Source organism: Notamacropus eugenii, chromosome 2, assembly GCF_028372415.1.
Source record: "Notamacropus eugenii isolate mMacEug1 chromosome 2, mMacEug1.pri_v2, whole genome shotgun sequence".
NCBI classification, from domain to species: Eukaryota; Metazoa; Chordata; class Mammalia; order Diprotodontia; family Macropodidae; genus Notamacropus; species Notamacropus eugenii.
This window is the reverse complement of record NC_092873.1, coordinates 314412299-314424666: the sequence shown is the minus strand read 5'-3', so window position 1 is coordinate 314424666 and position 12368 is coordinate 314412299. Positions and strand designations below refer to the sequence as shown.

The 12368-nt window shown below is 36.7% G+C and overlaps 1 protein-coding gene across 8 annotated transcripts in view; it reads left to right on the top strand.

Moving 5' to 3' along the window:
• The window catches only part of MAP2K4 (mitogen-activated protein kinase kinase 4), a 202584-nt gene that overhangs the window by 149268 nt on the left and 40948 nt on the right, over positions 1-12368 (top strand). For 4 of the 8 annotated variants that reach the window (XM_072645058.1, XM_072645057.1, XM_072645064.1 and 1 more), the window contains 2 exons: positions 4430-4475; positions 6152-6252. In XM_072645058.1, the coding sequence (XP_072501159.1) occupies positions 4430-4475; positions 6152-6252 (147 nt within the window). Of the gene's footprint in view, positions 1-4429; positions 4476-6151; positions 8650-12368 lie in introns of those variants that run through there. The other 4 variants (XM_072645059.1, XM_072645061.1, XM_072645060.1 and 1 more) reach the window with 2 other exon arrangements.

Below are 12368 nucleotides of genomic sequence, written 5' to 3'. Positions count from 1 at the left end.
AGGACCCTTCCTGAAAATCTCATCCTCACATCAGAGTTTCTCACCAGGGCTCAGTGTAACAGCTGAACTCCTCACTGTAGTTTCTCACTCTCCAATCTGTTCTGTACCAGCATATTTTAGTTATCCTGCAATATGAATTTCATCACGTTATCCAGCTCTTTAAAAAACAACAAAAACTAAAGTGGTTAAACAACGACAACTAAAGTGATTGCCATTGCCTGTTGAATTAAATCTAAATTCCTTAGTCTTGAATTCAAAATTAACTATAATGTGTTTGCACCACTACCTTCCAACTCTTTAGTGCGCTTATTTAATTCATATTATAATTGTCTTAAGTATGTGTCTTATCTCTCTCCTAAATTATAAACTCCATGAGGACAGGGACTTTTGAATCTCTTCCATTGTCTAGCACAGTGCTCTGTACATAGTAGATGATTAACACACGTTGGTTAAATTAGTGAATGAATAAAAAGATTACTTTCTTTTCCATACAGGTTCTGCTTCTCACTGTCCCTTGAATATGACAAATTTATTAGTCATTGCATATGTTTGCTCCTGCTTTTTCCTTGTGACTAGAACATCCTTTCCATTCCCCTCTACTTATCCAACCCTTACCTATCTTTCAGGAACCAGCATAAGTAGTTTCCAAGCTGAGGGGACCACAGAGTACTGGGGGCTTGTAGCATCACTGCAAGAGGTCCATAAATCCATTAATTGATTAATTCAATAGGCATTTAATAAACCCTGTGTGCAAGAGACCATAACCAAGGGAATAGAACACTTTAGCCATTGAGCCAGGAAGAATTAGATTCAGCTTCAACCTGTGACACATTTCAGCTCTGTGACCCTGTGCAAGTCACTTAACCTTTAGCTTTTTAAACAGCTCTCTAAAACTGCAGAGAAGGCCTGCATTGGCTAAAAAAGGTTTCCCCACTTTGGAGTTCTCTGTGTGAATTAAATAACAGGTCTAGCCCCTATGTGCAAGGCACCGGGAATACAAAGGTGCAATTGCATAATGTATTTTAAATCAATATATTTGATATATTGGATTTTTTTAAATCTTGAAAGAGAATATTTGGAAATACTGTTCTGCAGCACTCATTTGACTAACTTAAATTATTACCTGTTAGTCAGATATGATATATCTTAACTCTCATTAAAGGATTTTATCTTTTTTTTTTTTTTTTAAACCTCCTCAGTGTTTAATCTAATGTTACATATACTTAGGGAGCAGTGGAATAGCCAGCAGCTGCTGTGAGAGGAAAATTTTCTACTGCCCTAGAACTAGACCAAGAGATTTGGGTGATATACAGGGTAAAGGTTAGCTAATTCTAGGCATTCTTTTGATTTTCTGAGCATTTCTATGTTAGGACTCTTGAAGCAGGTTTGGACTCCCTGCAAGCAGGTACGATACAGGGAAAAGAGCACTGAGTTTAAAATAAAGAATTTGGATTCAAATCTCAACTTTGTAATTTATTACTTGTGTGACCTTGGGCAAGTCGCTCTATGGGCCTCAGTTTCCTCACCTATAAAATGAGGGGATTGGACTACAGTGTCTCCAAGGTTCCTTCTCCCTCTGAATATTTGATCCTTGCTACTTCAAAGAATAAGTCTGAGCTACAAGTAGATCTGCTACTTCCTGAGATCCAGATTCACAGCTTCATTAAACACTGTTAGAGTTTAATGTTGTCAGGATTGTATTATACTGTTGTTACTCTGACCTTAACAACACAGAGTAAAAACAAAATATTATTCATTTATTGACTTGGTATTTACATTATCCCAGAAGTTGCAATAAATTTCTTACTGATTTTAATCCTTCCTACAAAAGGTGCTGAAATATTTTTATTGTATAAATAATACTTAATGTGCATGTATACGTGTATGTATGAATGCATGCATACACACATGTAAATATATACATACATTATGGTCTCAATCCGGTTTACCAATGTTCATTTGATCTTCAGCTCCTGGTGAAGTAGCTGTTAGTGGCCACTTTGTAGGACTTAATGAATATAATGCTTACTAGACTTACCTGAGTTCAAATTTAACCTCAGACACTTACTGGCCGTGTGACCCTGAGCAAGTCACTTGACCATTCTCAGCCTCAGTTTTCTCACCTGTAAAATGGGGATAACAATAGCATCTGCCTCCTAGGGTTTTATGAACATCATACGTGTAAAGCACTTTGCAAATCCTAAAGCGCTGAATAAATGTTAACTATTTTAAAGGTTAGGAAACTGCTACTTAGAGAAGGTAAATTTTACCAGTCTCATACCATAAATGTGTGTATCAGAGTCAGGTCTGTCCTGTCACATGTAATTTTGTATGCCTTCATTCAGTTACAGAAAATTATAACGGGAAAAGGACTTGTTTACTCCAGTTCCTTAATTTATTAACAAGTTAGAAAACAGAGGCATAGAAACTTCAAATGACTTTACCCAGGGTCATACAGATGCATGAACTTTATTCACTCTCTTTAATAAAAAAGGAGGTTGCTTTTTACTTTCCTTAGATCTTACCCCTTTTTAAGTCTATAATTTATAAGGAATAAATAGTAATTGTTTAATAAATAAAATAATAATAAATAATAGGTGGTAGTTGTTGAAGCATACATTCCAGAGTCTAAACACCTAAATGAGTGTTGTCTTCTTCAGAGGGATCTCCTTAGTGGAGAAGGGCTTGAAAAACACTATAGGAGTTCTTCATTCAATCCACAGGATCTTTCTATATTTATATTTCTAAGAAGTAGAGGAATCTTTGCTTATTCCTTTAAAGTTTAATAAGTCCTTTTATTTTTTTACACACAGATATTTCCTGATCTTTTCCTCACTCACTCCCAGAACCATCCCTTGTATAAATGAGCTTTCTATAGAAAAAAGAGTGTTTTATTGATTCTTTTGGACACAATATGGATTATTGCCTTTAATCTTAGTTTACCTGCTAGAAGAAGTTTTGTTTTGTTTTTTAAATTTTTGTCCTCTTTCCTCTCTCAGCATCTTTCATGCTTGCTTTATTGTGCTTTTTGTAGTAGTTATCATTTTATCATATATACCTTTTTTTTAATGTTAGAAGGAAACTCTAAGTATCAGGAAAATAAAGTGATAGTGGAAAAGATACTGGATTTGGAGTAATAAAATCCAGGTTCCAATCTGTGCCCTTCTGGCTGCCTGTGGGACTTGGACAAGTTACTTATACTGTCTGAGCCAGTTTCCTCATCTATAAGATGAGATCATATCTAAGGTATCTTCCTACTTTGAACACTGTCCTCTATGTGAAAACATTTCTCCCTCCCTGCTCCCAGCCCACTACATGATAAGAGTCCTGGAGTCACAGATTTACAGTTAGAAAGAATACAAATCACCTATCCCAATCCTCTTGTTTTACAGATAAGAATACTGAGGTCTAAAGAGATGATGTTACATGTCAAAAGTCAAATAGGTAGTAGTGACAGAGCTTAGAATTCAAATCCAAGTCTTACAATTCCAAATGCAGCAGACTTTGTAGTGCTCTATGGTGCCTCTAAAGAAATTGAATTTTATTTTTTAAAGAGAAAATACTTTCTTAATAGCATAATGAATGTGGTTATCTTTCACCCACCTGAAGGTATCCAGAAATTCAAAGAGCTTTAGCAGCAGAGCTTCATGCTTAAAGATGAATGAAAGAAAGAGGCTTTTCTAACTTTTGTCCCCACCCCTTATAACAAGGTTTTTAACCTGAGTCCAGGGACTTGAATGAGAAAAATATTAAATCTTTGATTTCCTTTGCAGTCCTTTGTATCAGATTTGATTAATTTAAAAACATCGTTCTGAGAAAAGGGGTCTGTAAACTTCACCAGACTGTCTAAAGGGTTCATTATACAGTAAAGTTTAAGAGCTCCTGCCCTATAGGATCAAGGTGCCGGATAGTCACTAGCTCTTTAAGAAATTTCCAGAATAATTCTCAGAAAAATAAATAATCTAGTATGTTGTGTCTAAGGAAGAGCCAAAGATTCACTTTAACAATAGTGGAAAAGCCACTGGGTTAGTAGTCAGGAGATCTAAATCTCCACCTCTCCACCTCTGGCATTTAGTAGCTGTGACATTAGCCATGGACTCTTTATTGCCCTCACTATTAGTAAGTTGCCCCCAGGAGTTTTCCTCAGTAAAGGCTGAATTCACCTGTACTACTGATTTGGGTCTTAATCTCACCAAAGTACCTGTTATACTGGCAATTTAAAAAAAGTGAAGTGGAAGGTTATTTTGAGGAGATAATATAAATCCTGATCATGAATCACAAGATAAGGTCTTGAGTTTCATTTTTGTTGGTTTTATATTTGTTCCAAAAGGAGATATTCTGTCCAAGAAGGTTAGTTTATTGCATTTAAGAAAAGAAGAACATAGTAGTGTCTCTCCATTTTAACAATCCTATTTTTATATTGTTTTAGCCTTACAAAGGATGAATCCAAAAGGCCAAAGTATAAAGAACTTCTGGTGAGTGTGAGACTTTAGGACTTATGGGTAGTTTGGTTTGCAAGAATATAGGTCTCTCTTATAACTGATAACGTGTTTGGGGAGTACAGTTTGACACATTAGAATATAGTCATAAAAAGGTATGTATAAAGAGAACTTTTTGTATTTTAAAGTTTTTCTATATGAGTTTCAAAAATGCATTTCTGCAGAAAATTTTGGCTGTAGCATAGAATTAGAATTATGCTTCTGAATTCTGATGTTTACTTTAAGGAACAACCTGTCTTTGTGATCACTTTGTCAGATATTGAGCACTCTGAAAGGTGTAGGTGTCTAGATGGAAACTACTGCTTGGGAGGTTCCCCCTTTCCATTCCCTAGCTAACTCTTGTCTCTTCGTTTACACGCATGCACACAAGTTTGCCTGCACAAAAACCAAGAGAGTATTAGAATATGAAAAATATGAAAATACAACATCTGTAAGGGGGAGGCACTGGTATACATATAAAATGTCTGTCAATGTCTCCCTGTTCTTATGGCGACAAATGCCTGTCAGTCAACTCTACCTATTTGTTAGTGAAGAAAAGGAATTCAGGAAAACTATCCAGATTGACTAGGCTATAACATTAAGATTCATGGGAATATTGATTTGTCTCTTTTGAATTTTGTGTCATTACTTACAACCTACAGTTGTAGGTAATAGTTGCTCACATTTATAAGGCATAGGGTAGATTTAAACATCCTTTGGAACTTCACCCCCACCACTACCCCCAAGAAACAGTAGTCAAAGGCTCATATAATTTTTTTTTATTCATTCATTAAAAGAACTTTTATATTTAAATACAGCATATATATGTATCAGCATATGTATCAGAGGATCACATATTTAGGGCTAAAGAACCAGTGTTTTACAGATGTGGAAACTTCAAATTATAGGGAGTTTGAATATGTAAGTAGCTATACTGTTTCTGCCATTTGTTCAGCTTTTATTAGGAAGCTGTGTCTATGTTCCATCACATTCAGTCACATGAAAATATGGACAGGAGGAAGTACTAGGTAAAATCAGCAATAAGACATTGAAAAACCAGCCTTAGTATTTTAAACATGTCAGGGTTGAGTCATATTTCTCCCTGGTATTAATTCAAAAGACAATATAGAAAAGCAATGAAGGAGAGTCATTGCCACATTAGAAATGGAAAGAAATTACTTGAGTCAAAGCTTTAACATCTGGATGAAATATCACAAGGATAGCAAGATCCTGATAAGTTGCTGATACATCCTGCTAAGTTGATCATTTTTTTTATGGAGTGGTTTTAGAGAAAGCCAACCATTGCTGCAAAGGGGACTCCTTTTGGGAAAGCCTGCTCCCCCACAACAGAACATTGGAAAATCTTCTTTCAGAAAACTTCCTTTGGTGCCTCGGTATGTTGCCTAACCACTTTTGAGTGAGAAAGGATAGATGTTCCCCCTTAACGTGGTCTGGCTCTTTTTCATTGTGATGATTAGTTACCAGCAGAGGGCAGCTTCTTTCCTTGCTTGAAATAATGGTGCCAGAGTTGGCACTAGACATTAAAATTTTGCTTTTATTACCATTCTGAATGTGTACACTATCCTGTACTTTTGGGTTGTGTTAAAATATAAAAAGTGCTGAATTGTCCTAGCCAAAAGTATTAATTCTTGAATTTTTTTATTGCCTTTTAGAAACATCCCTTTATTTTGATGTACGAAGAGCGCGCAGTGGAGGTTGCATGCTACGTTTGTAAAATCCTGGATCAAATGCCAGCAACTCCCACCTCTCCCATGTATGTTGATTGATATTGCTGCTACGTCAAACTCTAGAAAAAGGGCTGAGAGGAAACAAGATGTAAAGAATTTTCATCCATCACAGTGTTTTTATTGCTTGCCCAAACACCATGTGCAATAAGATTGGTGTTCGTTTCCATCATGTCTGTATACTCTTGTCACATAGAAAGTGCATCCCTATAATACCTGATTGATCACACAGTGTTAGTGCTGGTCAGAGAGACCTCATCCTGCCCTTTTGTGATGAGCATATTCATGATATGTGGAAGTCAGTATAATTGATCTGTTGACAGTGATTGGATTGCATTTTAAATTCATTTCTAGACTCAAAACTTGGAGATGCAGCTACTAGAATGGTGTTCTCAAATTCCCAAATGTTTTAAGAAGGAGGCAACATAAGTGTGCCATGTGCGAATGTAGAGATGTAGGACTGAATGAGAAGAACTGGCGAGACCAGTGAGACACACAGCGCCTTCTGAAGTTGAACGACAAAGGAGGAGTTTACTTTCTTCACTAAGTGCAATAGATTTACTGATTTGATGTTCTGTTGCTTTACAGTCACCGTGTATGTTCTGGGTCAGTGTGCTCAACTGAATTTCCTGTTCAAATGAAATATATTAAATTAGAGTGACTGTCTTTACCAAAAAAATGTTGCGTTGAAAGAGACTAACATTAAAACCCTGAGACAGGACAGAATGTGTTCTTTTTCTCCTTTCCCAATACAACTTTTCTTCATTGGGAAGACCCAGGAGTTTGCCACTTGTCATAGAAGGTGCTGACCCTAAGAATCTTTGATTTATTAGAATTCAGTGTGCTGCCAAAATGATGCTCCACCTACCACAAGCCCCCCAGGACTAAATGAAGAGAAAACAGTGCAAAGGACAAAGTTTAACATTTTATTGTAACCCTAAGGTCTTCTCCCAGGCGACTTAGAGTGACTCCAGTTCTGACTCTCCCTTGCCCTAGGCCTGATACTTTTCTAGACATAAAGCAGTGAGAGAGTAGAGGAATAAATTTCTTTGATTAATTAGGTAGAAGTTTGTTTCCTACAAACAGCACAGGATTTGCTTTTAGTCATCCCTGTTCCAGAACTTTAGTTCCTAAAATGTTCACTTCATGTGGCTACCTATGGTTACTATATTATCATTTGCTTAATCTGCTAATTGAACCTTTCATTATGTGTGAATTTTTTTATTCACCCCAAACTTCCATAACAATGACCTTTAGCTCCAAATATATCTTGTGATATATTTTAACATTATAGAGGTTAGGAAGAATGGCACACTGGATAGTGTGATAAAAGAATCTCTTTTTTCTACTAGAAATAAATTTGGCCACAAACCAATTTGAAATGGCTTTCTAGAATTGAAATTCTTGGTGGATAAGAAAGGTCCAAAGACAGAAAGTGTTAGAAAGTCATTTAAGTCTCCTGCCTTGTGCTAACAGGTATCAGCCAGCCCCTCTGAGTATCAGCTGTGTACCTTCTCTTTGTATCCTGGGACACTAAAAGTTAGACTGTGTGTAGCCACAATTATTGTGCATGGTTAGAGGCATGCTAGAGTATGTATTAGACATGGTTGGGTCTGTAAGGGATACCATCACAGAACCGAATCATGGCAGCAATTGCTCATTCTCCTCCCAGGGCTTGTGATGGATATTAATATTAGAAAATAGAATAATAAAGAAAGAATGGTGCTATTGGAAGTTACATGCCTGTAATTTCAGAATTTAAAAATGTTCTTCCTATTTGGTCATTATGTCTACTTGTCAGAGACATGAGAAGTGACAGGATATATGCCTTCCTACCACTGCATTTAAGCCATTGCCCTTTCCTGCATCTCTACTGAGGGGAGTTTTCTTCTCTGTTGTCAACTTCTTCTTGTCTGGTTCAGCACGTGGTCACTTTGCTATTTTTCTAATGGAGATGAAAGCAATTCTGACTGTCCAGGAGCTAGTCTGACCATTCTCTTGTGTGGATGATCTTATAAGAGGCAATTTATTAGTGTATTCATCATAGATTATTATAAACTATTAAGGGCAAGGAGTTTATTACAGTGTATCTTTATTTTTTAAAAAAAGGGTATACAGTGTTCACGGACTGTGAAAATAGTGTAAGAACTGTACATTGTGAGCTCTGGTTATTTTTTTTTTTCTTGTACCATAGAAAAATGTATAAAAATTATCAAAAAGCTAATGTGCAGGGATATTGCCTTATTTGTCTGTAAAATGGATCTTAGTAACATATCTGCTTCTCAGAGCTTTGGAATATTTTATCCTGTATTCTGGTTTGAATTACTTCTCTATTTAAGATATATCATGGAATCAAAGTGTTTATGTAATAGCTCTATCCTTTTTGCCTGCAGGTCAGTTGTAATAAATCTAGGATGTGATGATGACCTTGTTATTTGATTTCCTAAGGTCAGATATTTAGAGTGAAAATGAATTAAATACCCATAAAGTATTTTTATCTCCTTCAAACTGGGGGTGGGGTAGGGGAATAAAGCTGCTTTGAGAAGTGGCAATTGCTTCTTCCTGTTTATATAGGTTGCTATATCTGAGAAGCTCATCAAATAATCACCTTGGTCCCTTCGTGCCTTGCATGATATAACACCTCTACAGGGAAACCAGTTCATTTGCTGGTTGTTACTGGTTGTCTGTTTTCCCTAAGTAGCCCTCATGTGTGGCTCTTGAAGAGTCTCGGGGTCAGGATGGCAATGTTGGTTACATGGCCGCATTATTGCACAGCTAACCCTAGAAACTCATCTTGGTCTATATCCCTATGTGATTTTATATGTCATCTTTATTCTTTGCCTTTGCTGATAGATTCCAGGCTGGAAGCAGGTACTGGTCTGGATACATGCAGATTCTCTCACAGCTGCCACTAAGGGGTTGATAAGTTGGAAAGGCCCATGGGGCCTAAAGGAAGGAAGCACACACAAAACTGAGAGTCCTAAAACTAATTTGAAGAAAGAACCCTGAACAGGCTTATTTTCATCTGGATATTGAGCTATTTTCATCTTTCCACGTAGTTGCCTATCAAGAAATATCTTTTATACACTACTTCCCTGGCTATAATGCTGATCTGCTCTGGGGGAAAAGTCTACAAATAGTCTAGATCTTTCAGCCAGGGATAACAGACACTGTACCTCATCCTTCCCAGAAAATTACAGCATGGGCTGAGTTAAGGAATTGAGGAGTATGATAAGAAGGGAGGGATGGACCTAGTGGAACATGGAACATAGTTACTCAGCAGCCCAACCTTAAGAAAATGGCAACTCAGAATCTCCTATGTAAACTCTACAGGCCATCATTCTCCAAATCTGGTATGCTGAATCTTCCTCTGCAAATTGTTGAGGAATTCCATGTAAGGTTTAATTGTGTCTTAACCTTTGATAATATATGATGCGTAAATTGATTTGGAACACAAGGAATCCTTTTCAGCCAGGTTTTTCATGTTTACCTATGGTGTACCTATGGAATGTAGTACCAGTCACTTGGAGAAGTGATACATACACACTGCACCAAAAGACATCCCTCTGGTCCAAAGACCAGAGGTAATACATCACATATGATGTTACAGACAGTAGAAGAAGTCTTAAAAAGCACACCTAAAAAGTGTTTTGGACCTGTAACCCTCTCTGCAATGCTTTTTCTGTCTTTGGTGGGAAAAAAACCAAAAAAACCAACTTGTTTACCCAGGGACTGACTTCTACCAACAGTTATGTCATCCTGTGCTAGGTGTTTCAAACAAGTGTATACCTGCTTTGGGAACTGAGGTTTGAGTTACTATGATGGTGATGATAAATGGCACACTTTAAGGAAGTCAATGTTGAAGGTGTTCTTTTGGCTTCTGTGCCTACACTCCATAATGCCATACTTGAACACATGGGTTTACATTTTGTCTTCATCTGACTTTCCTAGGGTAAATAATTATCCAGCTCTTCTGACTGTTTCAAACCTACGCCAGACAGGGACCAAACCCTGTGATTTCATTAATATAAGGAATCACAAATGAGAAAAGCCTCTCCACTAATTCAGGTTGACACCTTCTCAGCAACTTATAGTTTTAGTTGCCTAGTTCAGTGAGAGGTTAGTTGACTTTCCCCTGATTGCTTTGCTAGTTTATATCATGGGAGGGACTTACACTTAGATTTGCCAGACTACAACACCAACTTATTATCCTCAAAATTGGTGGTTTAGTTTTGCATTCATGTCTCCAACATCTTTGCACACTGGTCAGCAGCTTCTATTTTCTACTTATGTATTAAAACTCACTTAGATTTCTTGAACAGCAAATGTAAATCTGCTACTTTGGATTTCTATTTGAGTTATTTTGCAGTTAGTAGACACCATTTTTGCAAAGAATAACTACATTTATAAATATATACATTTTGTTGAAATGCCATGTTATCTGTGTAGGACTTTTCAAAGTACTTTTATTTTGAATTATTTAGTGGTCACATAGCTATATGGTGGAAAAATGTGTAGCTAGAATCCAAGTTGCTCATGTTCAAACTTAGACTCCCTCCACTATAGTCTTTTAAAAAAAATTTTAATTTATTTATTTTTACTTGTCAGCATTCACTTCTATAAGATATTGAGTTCTAAATATTTTTGCCCTCTCTTCCCAAGATGGCATGCAGTCTGATATAGGCTACACATACAATTATGTTAAAGATATTTCCACATTAGTCATGTTGTAAAGAAGAATTAGAACCAAAGGGAAAAACCATAAGAAAAATGAAACAAACAGAAATCTTACTATAGTCTTTTTAGCAGTGGTAGAAATGGTAGGTAGCCATGTTGCAAAGGGACTATTGTGTATTTTTTTTCCCTAGAGAAAACCATACACAGTCATTTTGCAAACTACTCATTTTATTAATGCCATTGCCCAAAGCATTAATGGAGTTTGTTTCCTTGAAGAATCTGTTTCCTACCCCTTTAGCCAGTTTTAATAATTACAGGAGAAAAATAAACCTCATAGCTAAATTTTTTGTTATTATCTACTTGGCCATTAAATTTAGCACCCTATAACTTTTGACTTTTTATATAAAGACAAAGATTTATATAAAGACAAAATACCCCAGAGGTATTTTTAAAAATTCCAATGGCAATTCAGAGTTCGGAGAAATACTTGATAGAATTAACATGGATCCCTAATAGCTTTGTGTATTTTCCCTTTTGACCCATTACCCATCTCAGACCCAAATCAGAGTCTGAAAGCACCTGCTTTACTGTGTGCCATTTCAGGTCTCTAAAGCTGAAAAGTAACAGATGTGGGGCACAAGTGAAAATGGCCAGGGTAGCAATTTTGGGAGCCAAGTTGCTTATCTCCCTCATCAGCCCTTAGGGTAAGTTAGCTGCAGAGAGAGTCTCCTGTGGGAGCACTGAGAACAGAGTGTGTATATATATATCCAGGAATATGAAAGGCCATTAACAGCAAGAAGATGAAAGAGGAAGGAATTCAAAGTGGGAAGAGGGGATGCAAGTAAAATCTAATGAGTTTTTATTAAGTGTCCGCTATTGCCACACAGTATGCTGGATACTCAAAGACAGGAATGAAACCGCAGCCTAAAGGAGCTTAGGTTCTCCTGGAGGAAACATGTACAGATAAACAATTACAAAATAGTGGCTAAATAGCTAGGGTGGGTTGGGTCAGTGCACTACTGAGTGAATCAGGAAAAACCTTGCATAGGAGGTAACACTTCAACTGAACTTTTAAGGATACTCAGAATTTCAAGAGGTAGAGATGAGGAAGATGAGAATTCCAGGCATAGAAGACAGATAGCCTGTGTGTAGTCATGGAGATAAATGACATGCCATATCTGAGTAGTAAGCAGACAATTTTGACTGGACCATTGAGTGTATGAGAATAAGCCCTGTGAAAGTAGGCTAGAAAAGTAGGCTGAAGCTAGGTTACTTTAAAGATCAAAAGCAATTTGCATTTTGTTCTAGAGCAGAAGTTCCTAACCTGGGACTTACAGAGCCCTAAGGAGTCTGTAAATTGATTTCACATGGTCTGTAAACTTGAATGGACAAAAAGATTGCATCTTTATTTTTCTTTAACCGAAATTTAGCATTTCTTTCAACATGATTTTCTGAAAAATTATTGAGA